Source organism: Myotis myotis, unplaced genomic scaffold, assembly GCF_014108235.1.
Source record: "Myotis myotis isolate mMyoMyo1 unplaced genomic scaffold, mMyoMyo1.p scaffold_m19_p_18, whole genome shotgun sequence".
NCBI classification, from domain to species: Eukaryota; Metazoa; Chordata; class Mammalia; order Chiroptera; family Vespertilionidae; genus Myotis; species Myotis myotis.
In genome coordinates this window covers 38,402,922-38,427,257 of record NW_023416322.1, presented here as the reverse complement: position 1 = coordinate 38,427,257, position 24,336 = coordinate 38,402,922, and the positions used below count along the sequence as shown (strand labels likewise).

The window sequence follows — 24,336 nt, the reverse complement described above, 5'->3', positions numbered from 1 at the left end:
CAAATGATTTATGAGAATTTTGTAAGAACTACAGAAAGTCAATGTAAAGTCCCTCCACTTCCCCGCAGAGCTCCCGGTTCCTCTTCCTAGAGGCCCACTCGGTGTTTCTGCGTGCTTTCCAGTGGTGTGTGTGCCCTTTGAAGACCGTACACAAAAGATCACACCTGTGCATCATTAGGCAGCGTGCTTCCCCCCTCACACTATCTTGAAGATTAACCCACCTCATTCTTTTCACTGGCTGCAGAGTCTTAACTGTATGACTGACATCTGTGTTTATGAATGGCCACATTGGGTGTTTAGATTAGTTCCAGTTGGGTCTGTTCCCATCTGTGCCGCTTGGCCATCCTCCCTCCCATACCATGGCCTGTTGGGTGAGTCACCTGTGAAGTAAACAGCTAGTGGTGGAATTCCTGCTCGAGGTCAAGTGCGTGTCGAATTTGATAGAATTTGCACCAGTTTGTACTTCCAGCATCAGTGCCTGAGAGTACCTGTCTCCCCCAGCCTCTGATACTGGGTTTTCCAACTTTTTTTTTTTTTTTTTTTGCCATACTAATAACTAAAAGTATGTTTTAATTTCTCTTCTCTTATTATGTGTTAGGAATAACAGATTTATTTTCAAATAAATACTTGTTGATTAGAGTATAAGAATCAGAGGTCCCTTTTTTCTCATTTAAGTACCGTTGTGTTCCCATTTCTTATGGTTTTGGCATTTTCTCTAGAAATTTATCCTAAATTGTGTAATAAGTAAAATAATTTGAGGGGAAGATTAAGTTTTCTTTGCCTTTCTTTTTTTCTCAAATCCCCAGTCACCTTGCATCAAACCAGTATTTCAATCGATTCCTCCATCTCTGTAGTTTGGCGAGATCTTCTGCAATAGTTCTGATCATTTGATCAGTTGTTTCTTTCAAAATGTTTGCTGTCCTCAGGGCATGGTCCAGAGACACGGCTAAACCCTGCGGAGGACAAGTGCGCATATTTTAGTCACACACGTTTGCCACTGTTCCTGTTAACTGAGTTCTGTCATCACACACTGCCAGGTGGAATTGGGAGTGCTCTTTTTTCCACCCGGTCTGTTTCTGTTTTTTCCACCAGGTCTGTTTCTGTTTTTGAGAGTTGGTTTCCTAGGAAACCAGTCGGAGATGGAAGGTATTTTTTAGAGCAAGGGACAGAAAAAGGACTGACACGTGACTGATGAGCATGAATCAGAGGGTGAGGTCAGAAACCTGCTGGGCCCATTCCCTGCTGTTGAGAAAGAGATCTGAGAAAAGGAAAGTTCTTGGGGCCACTGAAGGGGACTGGGGGACATGACCACTGAGAGGGCAGGGATACCACACATGCGTGCACAAGCCTTGGGAAGTGGCCTGGGATTCGAGTTTCTGATTGGAAAAAATATGTGGCTAGCAGCTCTAAGCCCATTGTCGGTGGAACAGTCCTGAGAGCGGCCAGGGGATCCTGTAGCTGAGGCACTGCCCACAAAGTTCCCCTGGGAACCAGTTTAGGAGTAGCACACACCACGTGGCTGCTCAGGCCCTCTGTCTTTAGGTTAGTGCTGCGCACACACTGTTGTTAGCAGAGCATTTTGGGTGCTCCGTACTGTAATAATTTAGAAGCCATCAATTTTGTGGTCAGCAAGACCAAACTTACAAGCTGCAAGGATTCTAGAATGTTTTTCTGAGTCCTCACCTCAGATTTCGTTTCTTCGTCACTGCTAACGTTGCTTAAGGATTGGCCTCCAGAAACCCTGCCAGAGTGGAAATGGGGGGAGGATGTAGCCAGGTCTGAAGTGGAGGTCATGGGAGCCTTAAGGTTTTTTCTGGAAGGCAAAAGCACAGGGATACTCATGGGAAGCGCCACCCTCAGCTCTGGGGTGCAGGGTGCCTGTGTGCTGGTGTGGAGGCCGGCACCCTCTGTGTTGCCGCTGTCACAGTGCCTTGGTGGATGACCGCAGCTGAGCTTCCCACATCAGGGCCTTCCCACATCGGAAGCTCATGTAGACTGGAAGGGTCTCTCTTCCCCCTGTCTCCCTTGCTAGCTCATTCATTTAATCTTTGGAGTTGAGCTTCCCTGAACCCCCATATTAGGTAATAGCACTTGGAGTGACCTCTTCTTGGCACTCACACACAACCTCCTCTTCCCAAAAAGTGAGCTCCCTGAGGGCAGGGCCAGGGTCCGCTCTGTCACTGGTTCAGCAGCTAGCACAGTGCCTGCTGTGGACACGCGGATAACGTGGTGAGTGAACACATGGAAGACTGACGTCCTAGCCAGACTTCAGTTTGAATCCGGCTCTCCTACTCAGGATCTAGAACAGCTGTGGGCAAACTACAGCCCGCGGGCCGGATCTGGCCCGTTTGAAATGAATAAAACTAAAAAAAAAAAAGACCGTACCCTTTTATGTAATGATGTTTACTTTGAATTTATATTAGTTCACACAAACACTCCATCCATGCTTTTGTTCTGGCCCTCCGGTCCAGTTTAAGAACCCATTGTGGCCCTCGAGTCAAACCGTTTGCCCACCCCTGGTCTAGAATCTAGATGATCTTGGGAGGTAAGTTAATGCATTAAGCACATAGTATGCACCCAGCCAGTGGGTAGCCGTTCTTGTCGTCATTACTAATGAGAGTGATACTTACTTTCCTGGTTTGGGCTCTCGCTCATCTTGAGAGGACTTTGAATTTGCTCTCTGGGAACAGATCCAGTTTGGTTTGGAATAAGCTGGAAAATGTTGGTTCTGATTAAATTCAGAGCATCAGAAACGATCCCCAAATCGTGGATATGTGGGTATCATTTTCTGAACTTCTCTGTGAGTGAAACATTTTTTTTTAATATATATTTTATTGATTTTTTACAGAGAGGAAGGGAGAGGGATAGAGAGTTAGAAACATCAATGAGAAACATTGATCAGCTGCCTCCCGCAGACTCCCCACTGGGGATGTGCCTACAACCAAGGTACATGCCCTTGACCAGAATCGAACCCGGGACCCCTGAATCCGCAGGCTGACGCTCTATCCACTGAACCAAACTGGTTAGGGCGTGAGTGAAACATTTGATAAAAATTTAATAAGAAAATTGGGGAACATAGGAATCAACTTTGTATCAAGTATTCTGAAGTCAGAGAATTCAGGAAAGAAATTCCATTTTTAAAAGGAATTATTAGCAGACAAGAGACCAGGAGTCTAGGTTCTCTGGGCGCTAGCCGTGTGACCTGGGCATGTGGTCTAACTTTTCTGGGCTCAACGACTTCATCTGAAGGTGGAGGGGTAATATCTCCCAAGAGGTTGACCCACTTGGACTCCTGAAGTCCTCTCCAACTTAGGGTTCTAAGAGTCAGAAATTAAGTCACTAGGACAATTCTAGAAATTAGAGACTAAACAGAAGATACGTGTATTAAAGTCACCCCTCCTCCGTCCTCTACCTTTCCCTCTTTTTCCTTCCAGGCCTCCTGTCTTACCCTCTGGTCTCTAGGAGCGAGGCTTCACTCCCCTCAGGAGTAGCAGACAGGAGAGGAAGGAGCAGTGTGGGTCTCCCAGGCCTGGGAGGGAGACTGGGTTGTTCACAAAGATGGGATCATGGAGGAGGTGTACTTACAAGGTGGAGAATTCTTATTTCCATTTAAAAAGCGGAACTGGACAAAGGCTCTTCCTTCGCTATGATTTAAGTAATTCTGTCCCGGGGTGTTGTATCTGTAATGAAATTCTAAAAAGGAAAGATTAAAAATAAGACTCATTGCCTGGGAACCACAGCCGTCCCCACTTCTGACCTCTTTGGCGGCTCCCTGGTCGCCCTGACCTTTAAGTGGTTCTTTCCGGCCGCCTCTGGGGCAATTGGGAGTCCTAGTGCCACAGCTCTCGCAGGTGTTCTGCAGCCCAGCGCCGGGAGCAGAAGAGCCGCTGAGTCCTGTATCAGCACCTGAAGAAACCCGTTACACCAAGGAAGTGTGAGTCTCGGTCATAGTCATACAATGTGGTGTGGCGAGCAGAGCTCTAGCCGGGCCAGGTCTGCACTAGACACCACAGTACTTCCCCGCGGTTACCAAGGGGAGTTGGCAGCCCAGGAGTAATATTCGGGGTCCCTTCCTGACAGCGGGGAGGTGTTCTGATACGAGAGCCTCCATTTGCCTAGCACTCGTGGGTGCTTGGTAAAGGCCTGCGGAACAGTGGGCCTGTGAGAATTTGGCCCTCTGAGTTATCAGATGATCTTGCATTTAGTCATTTTTCCAGATTTGCCCCAGTAGATCCACATTCTCTTCTCATCCCCTGCTGTGGGCCAGGAGCTCGTGTTTTGTCACCCAGGCGGTTGGAAAGATGGTTTTCCCCAAGTAAGTTCATAAGCCCAGGTAGGAACTTGAATCAGCTGTGCCCTCGCCAGTGCCACCCGAGGCCAGTGGTGGAGAGCGTGTGTCTGGTGCAGGTCTAGAACCTGCTCGGCAGTGGGATGCTCCAGGGGATGCCACGGGGTGGGAGCCTGGGCCAGGCAGGTGAGCACGGCAGGCTCGGGTGTCCAAGCCACATCTCGGCTCCGGGAGAGAAGAGGCCGGGACACAGCCTCTGCCACTGCTAGCAGCCACTGCATCCATGAGTTCACTTGTCAGGGACTTGGTCTTTCAAAGTGTAAGTCACAAATGGGAGGAGCTCTAGAAAGGACTCTTTTCTTCCCTGAACCTCACTCAGTGCATAGTTATTGAGTGCCTTCTTGATCCTGAACCCAAGGAAATTACAAACAGAGGACAGGGACTTAACCCTGGAAAGGCTGTGTTGCACAGTGAGAGAGCGAGAGATTCAGACAGGCCTGAAGTTGAGGCCTGCCTCTGCCCCTTCGCTGGATGGGTTGACATATGTCCACATATTCTTCGTGTGCGCACACATGCACACGCGCGCGCACAACATTTTATGATAAAGAGTAACAGGGTTGGGTTACTTTGAAGAACATAGGAAGAAAAGTTACTGAGTCTTTTTTTAAAATATATTTTTATTTCAGAGAGAAAGGGAGAGGTAGAGATAGAAACATCAATGATGAGAGAGAATCATTGACTGGCCGCCTCCTGCACCCCCCCCCCCACTGGGGATTAAGCCAGGAACCCAGACATGTGGTCTTGACCAGAATGGAACCTGGGACCCCCCCAGTCCGCAGGCCGATGCTCTATCCACTGAGCCAAACCAGCTAGGGGTCCACATATTCTTTTGTTTTGTTTTCCATATATTCTTTGACATGTTATTCAAGAGGTGGGCTGGATTAGTGACTCGCTTCTAACAGAGAATAAAGCAGTAGTGATGGTGAATAACTTCCAAAATCAGGTCATAAAGGATATTGACATTTCCAGTCTTGTTCTTTCTCGTGGATCCCTTGCTCTGGGGGAGCTGGCTACCATGTCTTAAGTGACACTTTAGCAACCAATGGCCCTATGAGTGACCATCTTGGCAGCAGATTCTCAGCCCCGGTCAAGCCTTCAGATGACATCAGTGCTGGCCAGCACCTTAACTGCAGCCTGGTGAGAGACGCTGAGCCCGAACTACCCAGGAAAGCTGCTCCCAAATCCCTGACCCACAGAAAGGCGCTAGTAAGTGTTGGCTGTTCTGAGTCATTATGTTTTGGGGACCCCTGTTACCCAGCAGTAGGTAACGACATGCCACCTCTTTGACCTGGCAAGTCTCTTAATTTTTCTGAGCCACCATTTCCTTATCTCTAAAGATAATTCCTACCTTACATAGGTGTTGTACAGTTAAATTATATATACTACGTCAACAGTTCTCAAACTTCTGATTTTATAACCCTTCTACACACATAAAATTGAGGGCCCTAGAGAACTTCTGCTGAGGTGGTTTGTCCTGCCGTCTACCATGATATACACCATTTTCTGTACCTGTGGAGGAATGTCCCCCTGCACTGCAGAAGAGCTGTCCTCAACAGTCAGTCAGCTTAAGATGGGTGGGTAGAGAAATATCTATAGATAAACTTAAAATCATTTTTGCTTCAATCACTCAGATCTTTCCAAGACTTAATGGGTAGTCCGAGGCTTAAAAAAGTTGTTTTTAACTGAAGTATCTAAAAAATATTTTACTTATGGTATCATTTAAAATGACAATAATCCATTTCATATTAACAACATCTTTTTAACAAAAGCTAATTTTGAAATGAGAAGAGTGGCGTGCTTTGTGTCTTGGCAAGTATCTGTAGTATCTGGGTTAACAGAAGACAGCAGGGTCCCATAGCTGCATCTCCAGTCTGTTGCAGTATTGGCCTTGCAGCAATATACAGTACAGTTAGAAAGGAGAGGACCTCACGGTCCCGGCAAGGGTCTCAGGGACTCCCAGAGGCCTTCGACCACTTCGAAAAGCTCTACTCTGTTACAGCATCTGGTATATAAGTGTTCAGTGAAACCTATATTTATTATCACAAAATATATCATCTACAGAGAACAAATAGAACTAAATGTGACAGAGCAGTGAGTTGGGAAACGGCTCTTGGCTAACAGGCTGTATGAAGGTAAGCTCTCTGAGCATAATCCTTGTTCGCTCTCTGGCTCCGGTTCGTCATGTGTAAATGGGGTAGATGAGGCTTGGGGGTGATTGTCACACTCAGGAGCTGCCTGAGCAGGCAGGCCCGGCCCCGCCTCTTCCCCACCCAGGGCAAAGCTGCCAGAGGATGTTCTGCTTCCATTCGCATTGAAGAAGGCTCCTAGGACTAAAAACCATTGAATTCCATGCCCTGTGCTTTCTGGGTCTCCTCCCAGCTCTGACTGTCTGTGCTTCTCTGACGCGCACATGGACAAGTGGGCAGCAGATCTCACGCGGCGGGAAACTTATAGGTGTACACGTGGGTCGTGCTGGATGGGGTGACACACCCTTGAGGCCACCCAGGGACCTAGTCTATGCAGTCCTGAGGTGTTGGCCAGAAATAGGTGTGGGCACGTTCACCTACCTGGCTACATCTTTAAATCATTTATTTTTAATTCTTTACATTAAAAAAAAACATGCAACACCACAGCCTAGGCCAGGGGTGGGCAAACTTTTTGAATCGAGGGCCACAATGGGTTCTTAAACTGGACCGGAGGGCCGGAACAAAAGCATGGATGGAGTGTTTGTGTGAACTAATATAAATTCAAAGTAAACATCATTACATAAAAGGGTATGGTCTTTTTTTTTTTTTTAGTTTTATTCATTTCAAACGGGCCGGATCCGGCCCATGGGCCGTAGTTTGCCCACGGCTGGCCTAGGCAGTGCTATTTGGAGTGGCCAATGGCAAGCTGGCGCCCACCATGAGCAGATCCCACAGGGAAGGATCTTGAAGACTGAGTACCCACAGCCCCAGCCCCCTCAACTTACTGAGAAGTGAGTCTGGATGAGGTGCCTTTTCCTGAAGGGCAATGGGAAGCCCTCCACAGCTGGTCCTTCTGTGGCCTTTCTCCAGGGTTTGCTTCCTAAAAAGGTGCATAGACCCCATGAATCATCAGTAGACTTTGAATAGAGATAGTGAGCGTATTGGTAAAGGGGACATGTCGCGTTTCTTATGTCAGCCTGGACGGTACAGCAGGGGCATGTCGTCCCCCCAGGGGTCTCCTCTGCCTGTCTGTGAGCTTCCCCCTGAGAAGTGGTACCCAGTGCAGTTTAGCCTGATAAGGACATAGTTTCCAAACATTAAAAGTGAATCTGTTTGGCCTTAGCTGGTTTGGCTCAGTGGATAAAGCATCAACCAGGACTGAAGGGTCTGGGTTCAATTCCGGTTAAGGGCACATGCCTGGGTTGCGGGCTCAATCCCCAGTAGGGGATGTGCAAGAGGCAGCTGATCAATGATTCTCTCTCATCATTGATGTTTGTCTCTCTCCTTTTCCCTTCCTCTCTGAAATCAATAACTATATTTTTTTAAAAAGAGGAAATATTGTATTTTTTTAAAAAGTGAATCTGTTTGTTCCACAGGGAATACTTATCTAATCATCATACATACACAGTATAGAAATTTAAAGTTTGGAATTATAAAATTTGGAGCTTTTTTCATATGCATGTTTCACAATCAGTTCTTATCGGGGGAAAAAAGCTGTGCTGTATGCCACTATGGGTCACATGGCTTCGACTTTAAAAGTGCAAACAGACTATATCCCAAGAGTCCATAAAGCGGATTTTGTCCCAGGTTTATGGGTCTAGAGCAGTGGTTCTCAACCTTTCTAATGCCGCGACCCTTTAATACAGTTCCTCATGTTGTGGTGACCCCCAATTTCATTGTTACAAATGGAACATAATTAAAGCATAGTGATTAATCACAAAAACAATATGTAATTATATATGTGTTTTCCGATGGTCTTAGGCAACCCCTGTGAAAGGGTCGTTCAACCCCCAAAGGGATCACGACCCACAGGTTGAGAACCACTGGTCTAGAGGCTGGGGGACATCTGAGCTTAATTTTATCAGTACAGGCCACCAGGGGGCATCAGAAAGATGCCCTACAATTGTCATTTACCAGCTGCTTCCTTTGACCTGTTGCTTCAGTCTCCCTCCTTCACAGAAATCCTAACTCCTCCAAAGGAATCCCACTAACATTCTTAAAGCTCTCGCTCACCCCTGGGTACAGTAATAGCCCCTGGGGGAAGATGCTCATTCCTCGTGTGGAGGCACCGTGGCCAAGGGATCCTGGCCCGAGCGGGTGAGGCAGGACTGAGACCGATTCCCAGGGAGGGTATGAGGTGCTGCTTGGCACGAGCGGGCAGGTCTTGCTGTGCCTGTGGGGTTGGAGCTGGGAAGCCAAGCCTTTCCACTCCTCTTGGAAAAACACTCTGTCCTCCTGAGTCACACTTCCTCACACCCCATTTTCTCTCTCCACCCCCTCCGCTGGGGCCTCTGAACATCTGCTCTCCAAAAGTGGGAAACTTGGATCTCACTCAAGTGAGTTCAGTCCCACACGACTTTCTTTTTCTGCCTCTTAAGCGTCTCTGTGCACTGAAATCTTCCTGCCAAATGTAACAGCTCAGGGCAACTCTACTTGAGACGACAGTCTTAGTGGGTTAAATCCAGTCCTGCCCCAGAAACAACACAAAGGGATAAGCATTTGCATGCAGCATCTATGCCATTTACCTGCATGCAAACACACCACCCTGCAAATGCCCTGCAGCATCCTGCCCATCAGCAAGCTTTACAAGGAACACACCCCACCTGAGAGAGCTCTGTCTGCTGAAAGAGCAAAGAGGAGCCCTCTGCTCATTCATTCCTCCGGGACTATTACGGCACTGACCGAGATTGCAGTTTGTAACTCATGTCTGCCTCCTCCCTCCCCAGCAGTAGCTTCACTGTTAGGTCTGATTTTATACTTGGTTGTGCTTTTCTCTCCATCTTGTCCATCAGAGAAAAGTATATTTAGTCTAGAACACTGGTCCCTCTAGGTCTATGCTAGGAATTTGGAAGAGAAACATTTAGTACCTTATGAATGCTTGATGAAAATGTTCTTTAAGCATAAAAAAATTTTTATACTTAATAAAACCTAAAAAACATTCAGAATCTAGGTTTAATTCTAGAAATACAAACAGTGGGCAGGGATGACTGGGGAGTAAGCACATCAGTGCCCCTTGTGTTTAGAGTCAGAGCTGATGACGGACATGGTGGTTTAAAGTCCTGAGCCTCACCAGGTGACACCAGTAGATGTTAGCACACACACCCTGCTGTGTCTCTTCGGGCTCACCAGGTGACACCAGTAGATGTTAGCACACACACCCTGCTGTGTCTCTTCGGGGGAGGGGGAGGCAGAAACTCAATGGAACACTCATGACGAGTGCGGTTCCCGTGGGGAATGCTTTCTTTCAGGAAACCCCAGTCTGTCAGCCTCCTCATCTGCTTCTATTAGTCCATTACGTGCATGTAACAGCAGCTGCCAAACAGCTCTGCCCTCCTTGCTGCTGACCTTCCCAAGGTAATTAGCCAGGCTTTGGCCCCAGTCCATGGAAGCTTTAAACAAATGATACTGAATTCACATGGGCCAACAGCTGCTCCAATGAGCATTTCCAAAACATTACGGGTGTCTACGTAGGGTTTTATATCTGCGTGCACGATGTATAACTTGGAAGATTTCATGCCGAGTGATAGGAGAAATAAGCCCTGAGGTGTGGGATAAGGTTTATTTCTGGTGGGACCCGGGAGCAGAGGGGGAACCCAACAGGGAATTTCCCTCATCCCAGGGGGGTGGTGGTGGGGAGCCGGTGGACAGGGGTGTGTGGCACTATCCCACCTGGCAGTGTTCACAGGAGCCCTCAGGACAGACCCCCCTCCCTGTGCTGTAGCCGAGATTCTCCCCCAGGGGCTCATCGGGATCACCCAGGAGATGTAAACAAGAATTCCTCCCGGGCTCCACCCTGGCAATAGGTGGGGCTGAGGCGTGTGCATGATTTAAACATCTGCCCAGTGACTTTGATGCTGTCCCCAGTGGAGAACCACAGCCACAGGGACTTGTAAATGGGAGGGAGGCTGGGCTGTGTGCCCAGCCCTGAGGTCTGCGGTTCTGTAACTGGGCCAGTGGCTCTGGCAGCTGGTCAGCAAGTTGACGCCCACTCTCACTGGAGGCATTATCCAGGCCCGGCTCCCACCCCCCCTTCCCCCCACACTCCCACCCCCGGCAGCTTAGCAGTCAAAAGCCCTCACCATTCGAGGACCCAGTGGCAGAAGGCACAGCTCCGGCCGGTTATCTCTGCACATTGCTGCCTTCCGGAGGCGGAGGTGTGGCGGGGGTCCTGCACCACAAAGCACACAGATGCAGCTGTGACCCAGGAAGTGACTCACCCCCTGGCTGCTCACATTCATGCACAGCTCTGCCCAGCAAGCAGCCCAGGCTCACTGCTCACCACCGCAGGCGGCTCGGTTCTCACTCCTCCCTCGGTGGGTCTGTGCTGTAGGCCAGGACTTAGAGAAAGAACCTTCAACACAACATACTGTCTTCTTCCCTTCCCCAAGCAGATTTTAAATCTCGTGTACAGACGAGAGGGTATTCTTCCCTTTTTCTTACCCTTTGGTTTCACCAGAGGACGAACAGATGTTAGAAGCTAATTTTAAATCGATCAATCCGACCATCAGTTAGTAGAACTCTGAAAGCTTTTCCAAAGAAATACAATCCACTAAGAATTATAACAAAGTTTAGGGAATTAAACCACCCCTCCCCCCCCCCCCCGCCAAAAAATGGCATTACTGGCCTGAAAGGGCTGACACCATCTAGCCTGTATTTCTTACGGTGGTTTTACCCTTTTCAGGGGTGCGGAACCTTTTTTCTGGATATTTATAACATCATTTGAGGGCCATACAAAATTATCAACTTAAAAATTAGCCTGCTACACTTGGTCAAACATTTAATTAGCTCACCCTAATGCCTCGGCAGGGCCAGACCAAATGATTTCCTGAGCCTTATACAGCCCACGGGCTGGACCTTCCCCACCGTGCTCTAGGGGAACAGAAGAGAAACGCACCTTTCTCACCATGATAAACAGTGCCGGCACAAGCAGCATTGTGCAGATAGCTTTTTCCGTGTTTGAATGACTTCCTTAGGAAGTGTCTGGGTCAAAGGGCACGAACATGTTTGTGTGATGACAGGAACTGGCAAATTGCTTTCCACAACAGTGGGAATTACACAGCCACCAACAATGTGGGCCACTCCATGGCCACACCTTCCACTGCATCAGGAATGATCAGTTGAAAATGTTTTCGTTAATTTAATAAGGGGTGGCACCCTGCGTTCATGAGCGTTTCCTCTGCTATTAAAGGAGATAAGCGTTTCCCAGCTGCTTGCTTATTAGTTGTATTTCCTACTTGCGACTTTTTAGTTCACATCTTTTGCCCATTCGTTTTGGGGAAGGTTTCAGTGTTTCCTTATGATGAAAACAAACATTTGTTGACTGCTCCTGTGCCAGGTGCTTCTCCGGTGGCCTCCTTATTCCTTCCCACCACCCTGGGCCATTGTTCCCATTTTAATGATGAGTAACCTGAGGCTCAGAGAATTTAAGCAACCCGACAGGTCACCCAGAGTAGCAAGTAACACACAGAGCTGGGATTTGTCCCTTTCCCCGTATGCTGTGTTCTTAAGCACAGTCCTGCTCCTTAGAGCACTTTGTGTACTAAAAATCTCAACACTGAACTTGATTTGCGCTTAATATTTTCCCAGTTGTCTGGTCTAACTCTGCAGCTGGGCCTTAAAATGAATGAGATTTTGCCAGGAAGCTAGGTGTTTTGAGGATGTGAACATGCTTCTTTGGAAAGGCTAACATTTATACAGGGTGGGGCAAAAGGTTTACAATGTTCCTTTGGAAATTAAAACAATAATTGATAAAAAATTAATACATAGCCCTAACTGGTTTGGCTCAGTGGATAGAGAGTTGGCCTGCGGACTGAAGGGTCCCAGGTTCGATTCCAGTCAAGGACATGTACCTTGGTTGTGGGCACATCCCCAGTAGGGGGTGTGCTGGAGGCAGCTGATAGATGTTTCTCTCTCATCTATGTTTCTAACTCTCTATCCCTCTCCTTTCCTCTCTGTAAAAATCAATAAAATATATTTTTTTAAAAATTAATACATAATAATACAAGAATAAGCACTGTTTTTCACATACAACTGTAAACCCACTTTTGCCCCACCACTGTGTATAATGCTCAACATGTTGCCCTTGACTCTGACAAAAACCTATTCAACTTTTGAATGTCAGCCACAGGCTGTGTGTCTTCACATACCAACTGAAACCAAAGAATCAAGTTTAAGGCAATTATCTAGAAAATTCAGTTTCTCAGAATTTAGTCTGAAATGTTCCAATAGTTGAGGCTACAAAAAATAAAAAGTGTAGAAAGACAGTGGTGATGGATTGGAATTCCTAATATTGCATCTTTAGACAATCCAAAAGAATTTAGCTTGCGAGAAAGGAAATGCAGATGTGGACTCATGGAAATAGTTCTTGCACTGAGAGTGTCATTCTCATTTGGAAGAGTGAGTACAAAACCATTAAAAAGAAAAATTATTTCTTCCAGGCACGATCCACAGAAATATTACTATCCGTCCTGAAGAAATAGCTCTTCAGCAGTTCATCAGTTTAAACTACATTGTTGCAGCCTAAACTAATAAGAGGTTTTAAAAACCAAAACTTGAAATAGCTTCTAATTTTTACAAGCTGGTTCCATTGAAAATAATATGATTCATGGGACTTTGGGAAGTTAAATTTTATGAAATATTAAAGTAGAATTTTGTAATTCCATGAATGTGTATTCTATAAATGCACAGGAACCAACCGTGTTTCCTGGCATGGAATTGGGCTATAGGTTATGCATTACCTCATCTGAGGGTGGAGAGGATGCGGATAGCAGGCCACCTGGGAGGGTTGGAGAACTCTCGGGAAGAGAGCCAGCTGAAGTGTGTTTGCCTTCATCAACCTTCCCTTCAACATCTTCAAGTAGCATCTCCATCCTGGAGACTTCACCTTCCGCTTTCCTAAATAAACAGAAGGCATCGTGTGGGGCATGCAGTCAACATTCTAACCAGTAACAGCAGGTCTTGACCATGGCATTGATCTATGTTATTAAATGGCCTGTCCTCAGAAAGGACCCATAATGGACACCTGCCCTGATGGGCATCCTGTTTTAGTGTCACTTGAAAGGCCTGGGCTCTGATCCCTATTTTGCTATCCATTGGCTGTGCATCCTCGGGCAAATCACTTAATCTTCCTGTGCTTCCAATGTCTCAAGTTTAACAAAAAAAATGTGTCAAATCTACATGAAGAAAACAAGCTCTTGGACCCAAATACTCACTGCAAAGGTTTTAACTCCTCCCAAACTAATCTGTAAATTCAACACGATCCTGAACAAAATTCTAATGGAATTTTATTAAGGACGTCTGGTGAGCTGATGATAAAGTTTTAATAAGAGAGTGCAAGAATAGCTAAAGAAAGTTTAAACAGGAGGAAACATTTCAGAATATATACTAAACTCCAGTAATTTAAACTGTGTGGTTGACGTAGGAGTAGATACCTAGGTCAGTGGAATGGAACAGACCCGTCCCGTTACCCATGGAGATTTCGTATACGATAACATGGCTTTTTTCCACCATGGGAAGGGCTGGCCTGTTCAGTAAGTGGTGGGACTAAGATCTCAGCATGAAAAACCATATTGATAATCAAATAAGATATGGGGAAATGTGTTCTGCCCTGGCAGGCAGAAGAGAATGAAGAGCGGACAGGAGAGACTGAACATGTGAAGGAAGAGAAACGCTGAAGCAGGCCGCAGGTCGTGGGAAGAGATGGGGCTGGAGAGGCCGCAAAGTGAGTGAAGGAAGAAAGGTGTGTGTGTGTGTGTGTGTGTGTGTGTGTGTGTGTGAGAAAACATGTAGATTCGGAGGCGGAGAAAAGATATTTTTGAGGGAATTTATCTTTTCTGTAAAACCAAAGACGATAATACCAGGGCTTGATGGAGGTAGAATCCCATTTCTTGGCCCCTTGGTTTCGGGTGTTGGTGTGTGTGAAAGATTCAAACAACTTCCAGACAACATTCTAACAAACAAGATGCATTAAATCCAAACAGTTATTTTTGCATCTTACCTTTGAAAGGCAATAATATTAAGGTTTTCATAAGAGTGCAACAGTTGACTTCAACAAGCGATTAGCTGATGAATCTGCAGAATTCTTTCCCTACAGAAAAAGCTATCTGCAATGGCCTTTGGTCTCAGGGCTTAGAAGCTTCTCGACATACCAGCCGCTCCAGGGCATGGGGTTCTGCTCATTGACAGGTTACGCCCATGTGAGAGCAGGAGGACCAGCCTGGGACTGAGCAGCGTCGCTTCCCGAGGTGGTGTCACTGAGTTTACTGAGCTTGCCCGTGTGGAAGCTTCTCCTGTGTATGGGATATAATTGCAGTTGGGACTCTGTTGGTTTATGCTGGGGCCAGGCAGTGTGGGTGTAACTGGGATATAAATAAGGCCTGGATTGCATAACTTTGGTCTTCATGTGCACAGAGGCCTGTCTTTAAAACCCCTGCCAACAGTGGGATTCCTTGGAAAATAAATATCCTTACTCTTTTCGTTCTTAAACAAATAGAGAAAGCATATGGAGATCTTTTTTAAAAAAGGCTTTGGAGGGAAAATATTAAAACCCTATCCTTGCTGTCTAATTAGTTGGTATTGAAATAACAGTAGACAAAGGTTTCATTCATTTTTTTTGAAAAAGTAAAATTGTACTTTGGGGAAAAAAGCCTCAGGATGCAAGTGCTAAAAAATAAACCATTAAACTATTTTGGCATCAAGAATGATTTGTGTTAAAATGCTAGGAATAGAAAGAGCTGACCTTACGAATATTAAGCCCACTGAATGGATTCTTTTAATTCATAGCAGGAAATTATATGGAAACAATCCCAGCCTTGATTCCTGGAATACATCTTAAAGCTATTTGGTTTGGAAAGAGGATTGTGGTGCCATAAAAATGGCCAGTTGGAAACTTCAGTATAAGTATGCATCCAAGATTCTAATGTGGATTTGCTCAGGAATCACTTAAGTTTTAACATTTTCCCTTTATCAGGATTTGTGGGTCCCTCACCCCAACATTAACCAACCTGACAACAATCCTCTCCAGCCCACTGCCCCTTTGAAATGGTCTGTGGATGAGAAAGAAAGGGGGGGATGGGGGGGGAGTGGGACAGGAGAGAAGAACCAGGCAGGAGAAATAAGGGCAAGATGGGGGTGAGGAAGGACAGAGGAGCGTGGAGAGGGAAGGGCCTCTGGGTTAGACTGTGAGCCCTTCTACAGTGTTCTTGTGCTCTTCTGCGTCTCAGAACCAACTCTAATGACATCCACGAAATGCAAGATGGCAGCACATGGTCTCCGCCAGGAGACAGCTGTTCACTCTGGACACGCCATCTGGTCATCACCTAGCACAGGACCTTCCACGTAGCAGGAATTCCTCACTGTCTTTCGCATGTGGTGACACCTACTCATTGGTGGCAGGGGTTTTACTGACCCTAGACCTTTCTGGGCCTTTCGTGGCTCTCAGGCACGAAACCAGCAGCCACATCCGAGTCCCACCTGAAGAGATCTCTTCTCCAACCCTTCCACCACTCACAGTTTAAACCTGACCTTTTGGGGTCATAGTCACTGACAGCTGGGGATTTAGGCTTGTGGACTTGCTGTTCCAAAGTCAGCTGCTCCTCAGCCACAAACTCCTGCTTCAGCAGTTCCAGATGTGCCTGCAGTTTCTGCAGCTCCTGTGGCAGAGAAGGCACTGGCATCATTCACATGTAACCCTGCGCATGGAGTTGTTTCCCCCAAGCCCATGAGGGTGTACCCTACAGTAGTGCAAAACAGCCGTCATCCTTCTCCTGGCCAGTGTTTTGTTTTGGAGTCTGACATCTAAAATCCAGACAGGGGCCTTCTCCACATACCACCCTCCCTCGTAGCACAAAGCTGAAAAGTTCGGTGGTTCTGATTTCTCTCCCAGAACCCACTCGGAGCCTCTTGACGGGGCGTTAATAACCCTGTATATTTGCAGAATGATTTTTAGCTTCTAGAATACATTCTGTTCCTTTTCTTACTTAACTTACTCATCAGTGTTGTAGATGTCGCAAAGTAGATTTATTACCCCGGTTTTATAGAGGAGGAAAGCGGAGCGCTATGGAGTAAGTCTGATGCCACATAGATCTTACAAGAGAACTGAGCTTAGAGGACCTGGCTTTGAGTCTCTGGCATTTAGAGGGTGAGATGAGGAAGGAACAGTTGGGAGTTTAGCCCCAAGCTGGAATGGGTCTTCCAGATGTCACCACGTCACCACATGCAGCCTCGCACAGGTGCCTGTGTAAACCGTGCAGGTCAGGGTCTTGTCTGGAAGTGTAGAGACTTTAGCCCTACAGTCCCAGCCGCTAAACATTCCCTGATCAATGTCTACATCTGGCCCTGGGCTGGATCGGAGTACTTTGCCATGGCTCAGTGGAAGAGGTGAGACTGAAGTCAGGCTTGAAGGGTACTCAGGAGGGCCTGGACCAGGCAGCACTCATGAAAATGGAGGGGAGAGGATGAATCAGAGAGAGATTCCCCAGGGCAAGAAAAGGATCAGGAGTTAAAGGATCAGACCACCAGGGTTCAAGTTCAGACTCTGTCCCCTACTAATTGTATGATTTTAGTGAACTTGAACTCTAAACTTCAATTTTTTCATATTGTGAAAATTAAATGAGCTAATGCTTAGTGTCAGGAGCATAGTACATACTCAATAGTGGGTAGCTATCATTATTACTATTAACAATGGATAAAGAAGTTTGGAAACATTGGCTATTGGGTATAAAAAAAGGCAAGTGTGGTAAATATTTTCCATTTCTCCCCCCAGATCCATCCTCCATCCTTCTCCGTGCCCCACCCAGGAGGCTGACCTTCCATAGACATCAAAAGGAGGGAGGAACTGAAGAAGGATGAGGTAGGGGTCTTTGTTTCCCTGATTTCCTCCTGCAGGTATCATCATGGACCAACTGTGTCTCTACCAAAAGCCACAGAGCTTGTCAGCTACTCCTACAGCTACAGCTACTCTCCTTGGGCCAGAGTATCTGTTCTTCCTCTGTCCCTAACTGTTGTTGAATGATGGCTTATTAAACTCTTCTCGATTATTCCATTGGAGCAGGCCACCTAGTTCCTACTAGGCTGCTGATTCTATAAACCTCACAGTCAATGATCAGGGGTCTAGCTTGGGAGATGGACAGAGTGTGAGAGCCCTGACTAAAATGAGGAATTTGGAAAAGCTAACAACTTTGAATGAAGATGTCAATATCAACAAGTTCTACAGTGTTGGATGAGAGAATTTTCAGTATAGTGAGCCATCCAAGTGAAGATGAAACATTTGGAGATATGGATGGGAAGTTAGGACTAGTTAATGAGGAATTGGTAGCACAAACATGACATTAAAGTCATGAGAAAGAATTTAAAGGAAGGAGAAAAGAGAAGAAAGCACATTATAAATTATAATTTAGGGTCTTGGATTTTGAATCATGTTATATCTCAGAAGAAGATAGGGCATAGTTTTTTAGCCATAAATTTTCCTCATTTAATTCTCATAACAACTCTGAGATGGAAGACATGCTACATGTCTAAGATCATACAACCAATGTGTAGATGGCTGCTCCATTATTGAAATGCTTTCTATATTGTGCTGCTTGTGTCGAGAAGGTTCACTGTAGCCCTGTCTGACCACCTCCTGACACCGAACCAAAGGGGCCTGGACCAAGGCTGACACTGTCAGAAGTCACATCTCCTCTCTCCTCTCCTGTCCTCTCCTCTCCTCTCCTCTCCTCTCCTCTCCTCTCCTCTCCCCTCCCCTTCCCTCCCCTCCCCTCCCCTCCCCTCTCCTCCTCTCCCTTCCCCTTCCGTCCCCTCTCATGTCCCAACACAAATCCCCACATGCCCTTGAACATCAGGAAGAAACGTCCTGAGTTGAGGCCTCAGAAGGCCAGTGTCTTGAACCAGTTCCCCCTCCTTTGCTCGGCCCCTTAAAATTCTGTGTTCTCCCAGTTCCTAAAAGCCTGGGTTTTTGGAGTTTGCCTTTGTCATTCACTCCTTAATTCCCCCAATCTGACTTCCATAGACCCACCACTTTATTGAAACCGAGCTGACCAAGGTCCCTCATGACCTCTGGGTTGCCAAACCCAAGGCACATCATGCATTCCTTCCTTCCTTCCTTGAACATTTGAGGGTGTGGCTCACTCCCTACATCTTAACACTGTCTTTTCTCTTGGCCTCTGCAACTCTGCCCCTTCCAGGTCTGCCTTGACCTTTAGAGTCACTCCTCACAGGTCTCCTTGGGGGACCTTGCTTCTTTCACCTGCCATGGATTGCTGTTTCCCATGATTCTAACCTCGGACTTCATTGCTTATGCTGTGTCTTTGCCTAGGTAACCTCATACACCCCATAGCTTCAACCCACAATATACTCAAGTTTACATTTCTGGCCCAAACAAGTCCTCATTTAGTCCAGATCCATCGTTCTAATTGCCTCCTGGACCTCTCCAACTGGAAATCCTACAGGGAGCTCACAGTGTCACAGACGGAACTGACCTCCTGCCTGCCTCCCACACCCATTCTGAACTGGACCCTCCACTTTTATTCCTGACCTCAATTGTCCAAGCTACCAATCTGAAATTCATCCAAGCCTCCTCCCTCCCTTTACTCACCCCTTTCAATCTGCCCCCGCTTCCTTACCCCTTAGATTTGTCCCTTCTCCTCCTCATTGTCAGCCTTGGTTCAGGTCCTCATAACGTGTTCCCTGGATATGGCTTCCTAGCCAGTCTCCGTCCCTACAGTCTTGCCCCCTTGGTGTTTGCTTTTACTTGATTTTAAGTCCCCCAGGCTGCCCATCACTCAACCTCAGGAGGAAATCCAAGCTCCCAGGTGTGGTTTAAAGGGCTTTAATGATGGAGCTGTTGTCTACCTTTCTCGTCTTGCCCATTCCTCCCTTCGCCACGTGTACCCTGGGCTCCATCTGGTCAGTTGTCGCACCGTGCGGTTCCCCACACGCTCAGCACTTTCCTTCCTGGGCCATGGCACCTGCTGGTTCCTTTTCCTGGACCACCCCTTGCTCCCTACTCTGCCAAGCTTACCTAGATGCCTCCTACAGTACCCAGCTCAGTCACTCCTAGGAAGCCCTCTAAAGTGCCTTGCTCTGACTAACAAGGGTGAGCCTCTTCCCTGCCGCCCTTAGCATCACCTGTAACCTTTCTCAAGCTGTGTGCCACTTGTCTATTTACCCACCTGTCCCTAGGAGACTATCCGCCGCTAGAAAAAGAAATAGTTTCATCATCTCCAAATGCCTGGTAGAGAGTCTGGGACATGGGAAGCACCCAATAAGTGTTTGTTGAATGAATGAATGAGATATTTAATTAGTGTGATGAATGAATGAGTACGGAATGTCTCTTAAGGTTCGGATCCTCCCAGTTTTTGTGCCGTCTGGGCTCTGAAGCACAGCCTGCCTGAGCTTTGCTGGTGCTCTTTACATCAGGGCTTGTGACCATGTCTTGCGGTTGACCCAGTGGCCTAGACTACATCTCCCACTTTGCACATTTCTAGCTCTCACAGTCTCAGCGTATTGCCCCATTGCCAGGCTCCACCCCCACTTCCCGTGACCCAGGCACTGATGAACAAGGCTGTGGTGGTTACAACATAAATGAGTGACTTGATTAAATACAACCAGCAAGGATGTGGAACCCAAAGATTTTGATCTGAAAGCACAGCTTCAGGATCAATTTTAAGTTTTTGAAGTGTTATTATATATTGAGTTGCCAGATCCTGGTAATTCTTATAACCTACACCCCCTGGGACCCATCGACTCTGGATGGGCTTTGTGATCCTTTATAACAGCTGGTGTGCTAGTCTCTTGGACCTGCCCTGGTCTCAGATTTATTATGGGGCAACCGGTGAAGAAAAACAGCAAACAGCCATAAGTAATAGATCCCCTGAGAAAGAGAGAGGGCTGAGCACATAGAGGAATTCTAAGCTCTTTTCACTCCTGTAACACGAAGCCCCAGTCCTCAAATAATCAGTGAGACCTGAGCCTCAGCCCTTTGGGAAGGAGAGTGGGGGATGGGAAGATGGGTGAAGGGAAAGAGGAAATCTCATAAACATTAGCACAATTCTGTACTAGTTTCCATATAACCAGCTTGAAATATGTTATTAAGGACATATTTAATGCTTAATTCAATTTGATTTAGCTTTCTAGGGAGTTATGTATGTATGACCAACGCCAGGCCTCTGGGGGCTGTTCAGCCATGGACACAGGTTACTGCCCTTAACCCCTGGCAGAACGTTTCCACCCGAGCACCTCCACTGCCCCCTGCAGAGAAGGCCCGGTGCTGGGCAGCCCTTGTACTTTCCCGTGTCAGATTCCCCAGGAAAGACTTATTACCAGCCTCTCGTCTTGCTCGTAGCTGGGGGAGTCCTGTGCTAGGCTTCTGGAAAATTCTTGCACCTGCAGTGAAAAAAAATGCAATATTTCATGAGTGGCATGGTATCTTATATTTGAATTTGCTCACTTCTACTGTTCATAATCTTTAAAGGTATTACTTTAGTCTTCAGCTGATCAGTCTGTTCTTTTAGCTTCTGGCACATCTCTCTCCCTTGGGATATCTTCTGGAATATGGAAGAACTCAAGGCAGGGTCTTTCTGAGAGGTTGATGACAGCTTCCAGGGGCGTGTCTCGGATCCTGTTCCTGTAGCAGAGAGAATAAGTTGGGCTACCGTTCATCTCAAGTTCACTGCAGATTTATTAAGTCCTGAAAATGGAAGTTGGTGGCAATCACCACCATTTGCTATTTAAAAATTTTTTCTAAATGTGTATCTAAATGAAAGAGGTTGAAAAACGCTAGTACCTGTGAGATGTTCTTGGTGGCTGTGTGTTGCAGGCTTCATCTGCATAATTAAAGGATAAGAAAGTGTTACTGTTGATAGTGATCAAGGACGCCATTATTCAGAATGGCTGATGGTTCTGGTCCTCCAGGCAGCCCGTGTTGCATCAAGGCTGAATCACCTTCCACACTGATCTGTGGGTGGTCCAGGCAATTACTTATCACCGTAACCCTCAGTTCTCAGCAGGAAAGTGGGGACAGTAACAGAACCTATTCCTGGGGTCCTTATGAGGAGTAAGTGTTAAGTACTTAGACTCAGGCATGTGGTAAGCACTGAGTACACATTAGCTGTTAATACTATCGTGTCTGATGCTATTATATGAAACACGCAAACATTTCTCCTAAAACTAGCCCACAAGTCCCATGAGGCCTTCTCACCAGGTCTGTTGCTCTCACTAACACCGAACTCATGGTAGCCACACCCTAGAGAAGAACATAAAATAGTATGCATTACGTTCCATAACGGGTGTCAAGACAGCGATTTTTACCAGGACACGCCCCTTTCTGCTCACACAGGCGGGACAGGAGTTTACATTCCAGAGTGATTCGCCTTGAGGGGCTGCCCATCACTCACAGCACACAGAGCTCAGAAACAGGCCAGTGCCAGCAGCTAAACCAGTGGATCTCAACCTTCTGGCCCTTTAAATACAGTTCCTCATGTTGTGACCCAACCATAAAATTATTTTCGTTGCTACTTCGTAACTGTCATGTTGCTACTGTTATGAATCATAATTTAAATATCTGATATGCAGGATGGTCTTAGGCGACCCCTGTGAAAGGGTCGTTCGGCCGCCAAAGGGGTCGCGACCCACAGGTTGAGAACCGCTGAAACCGGTTGTGGTCTCACCAGACTGACGATTACGAATGTCTCAGTGACACGATGGGTATGGAACCTATAGAGTCCAGTTCTCCAACCTGAAAGGACTAGAGAAGCCCAGCTAGTGTGGCTCAGTGGTTGAGCATCTACCTATGAACCAGGAGGTCACGGTTCAATTCCAGGTCAGGACACATGCCCGGGTTGCAGGCTCAATCCCCAGACAGGGGCGTGCAGAAGGCAGCCGATCAAAGATTCTCTCTCATCATTGATGTTTCTCTCTCTCTCTCCCTCTCCCTTCCTCTCTGAAATCAATGAAAACATATTTTTTTAAAAAAGATGGGGAAACTCAAATTCCAGGTGGGAGAATTTGGATTTAATTCTATGATGTGTTATTGTTATTCCAGCCCCTGCTTCTTCTCATGAGGCACCCAGTGGTCTTCTGAGAGGTCACAGAACTTGCTCAGAACTGGAACAAGAACCTCAGACCTGGAACAGGTGTCAGTCACCTTCCAGAGACCGGCTGTGGCACAGAGGAGCGGCCTGGGCCTGTTTCTGGAGGCGACTTCTCTTACCTCTGTCTGCTGGGAGGGGTCCCCAGTCTTCCTTTCCTGCTCTTCCTTCTCAGCACAGTCTGGCCTACCCGTGCCTTCTGGAATTTCTTGCCCAAGAGCTAACCCAGCTCTCAGTTCAGGAGAAAAGCTGGCTTGTTTATCTGTTGAAAGCGGTTTATCAATAGTATTATTTTTAGGGATTTTCACTTGGGGAGCAACACTAGAGTGATCAGAGAACTGGTAACAGACTTGGCCATATTTGAACCCAGGGCCTGATCTTGTGTTTTCTGTCTGCAGTTTCTGCCCTTGGCAGCCTTTTTGTTTATTGCTTGGACTCTTGGATTTAGTTAGAAAAGTGGAACTTTGTGGAAGGCTGCCGTCTCCCGCAGCCACTGGCTCTTCTGTCTCAGAGGTGTTTTCTGCTGTCATGGTGGGGCAGCAGCGGGGCTCACTGCCCATGTCATCCTCCCTCAGGGGGTTGAGCTGGTCAGCGAGTTCTGGGGTTGGTTCTTTTGGCCAAAAACTCTTAACATAATGCAAAATAAAACTTTTAACAATGGCTTCATCAAGACTGTCCGCACTGGAGACCTCTGGGAGAGTTTCACAATGACTGCCTTGGCCTTTTAAAAGCTCCTCTTTGGAAAGATGATGCTGTAAAACATCAGAAAGGTCTGACTTTGAACGGCCGCCTTTCTTAGCTGGGATGTGGAGAGTTGGGGGGCAGCGTTGCTCTTCATCAGATTTTTTCTTGGCAGCGTGTTCAGTCGTTTTCCCCAGAGTCATAACCGCGCCTGCATTTCTGCGCGTCCCTTCATGGGCAGCCCCCTCTTGAGGGCCCTCTGCTGTTGGAATCACTCGATCTGAGGCACCCAGGATGTTTTCCGAGGAAAAGTTGTGATTGGCGTGTAGCTTAGTTTGGGAGAAACCCCCATCGTCAGGGAAGCCCTCCCGTTGCTTGGAAGCCTTACGCTCTGAGAAATCAGCCTTGTCCATGGGCAGCCGGGCCTTTGTCCTTGTGCTCGTCCTTGATGTTCTCAGTCATGCCAACAGAGCTCCTGGTTTTCAGTGACTGTCTTCATTGTCTGTCCTGTTCTGTGCGAAAGGAGAGGAGCCTGGTTGTTAAATATATTAGGATAATGTGGGGAAGTGGGCTGTCCCCGTGTCCGAGCCAGAACAGAGTGGGTGCTTCTCACTTAGAACAACTCAGTGATAATCGTGAAGGCAGAAAGCTCAGCAGGCGCTAAACCATTCTGAATGCTACATTAACACAACCAATGGTCATACACAGGAGAAAAAGGGGAGTGGGAAAAATTGTATTCATTAAATCTGGTTAATGACCACATATTTATCAATCTGTCTTAGTCCACACATCACTGACGGGCCTCTCAGTTGTATAACATTAAACGTTGTTTGCTCGGCTAACATACGACCTCCCACCTTCCCTGTCCTGGTTTTGAAAGGATGCCCAGGGCAGAAGGCAGGTACTCTTCACCCATGGGAATAAAGGACAAAGGAAGAAGTGGCATGCAGGAGACATGGTCTTGGTAAGAGCCTTGGAACTATTTTTAAAATCTACTTGTAAATGACTATATTGTTTGATGGTGGAAACTATCACT

At 46.9% G+C, this 24,336-nt stretch overlaps 2 protein-coding genes across 10 annotated transcripts in view; one reads left to right on the top strand and one right to left on the bottom strand.

Annotated features, from left to right (window-relative positions):
* LOC118673282 (oligosaccharyltransferase complex subunit OSTC-like) overlaps window positions 1-24,336 on the top strand; it is a 32,144-nt gene that overhangs the window by 3,461 nt on the left and 4,347 nt on the right. For 5 of the 9 annotated variants that reach the window (XM_036343890.1, XM_036343894.1, XM_036343893.1 and 2 more), the window contains exons 3-5: window positions 14,148-14,254; window positions 17,297-17,383; window positions 24,083-24,264. The gene's annotated coding sequence lies outside the window, so the exon portion shown is untranslated. The remainder of the gene's footprint in view (window positions 1-14,147; window positions 14,255-17,296; window positions 17,384-24,082; window positions 24,265-24,336) is intronic. The other 4 variants (XM_036343891.1, XM_036343888.1, XM_036343889.1 and 1 more) reach the window with 3 other exon arrangements.
* AKNAD1 (AKNA domain containing 1) lies at window positions 583-23,759 on the bottom strand. The gene is made up of 13 exons (XM_036343938.1): window positions 22,742-23,759; window positions 21,731-21,775; window positions 21,317-21,356; window positions 21,012-21,157; window positions 20,854-20,916; window positions 16,057-16,184; window positions 13,255-13,428; window positions 12,681-12,683; window positions 7,320-7,414; window positions 3,586-3,906; window positions 2,631-2,712; window positions 1,684-1,813; window positions 583-953 (listed from the first exon to the last, which is right to left on the bottom strand). Exons 1-13 carry the CDS (start codon window positions 23,711-23,713, stop codon window positions 807-809), a joined length of 2,346 nt encoding a protein of 781 aa, XP_036199831.1. The 5' UTR covers window positions 23,714-23,759; the 3' UTR covers window positions 583-806.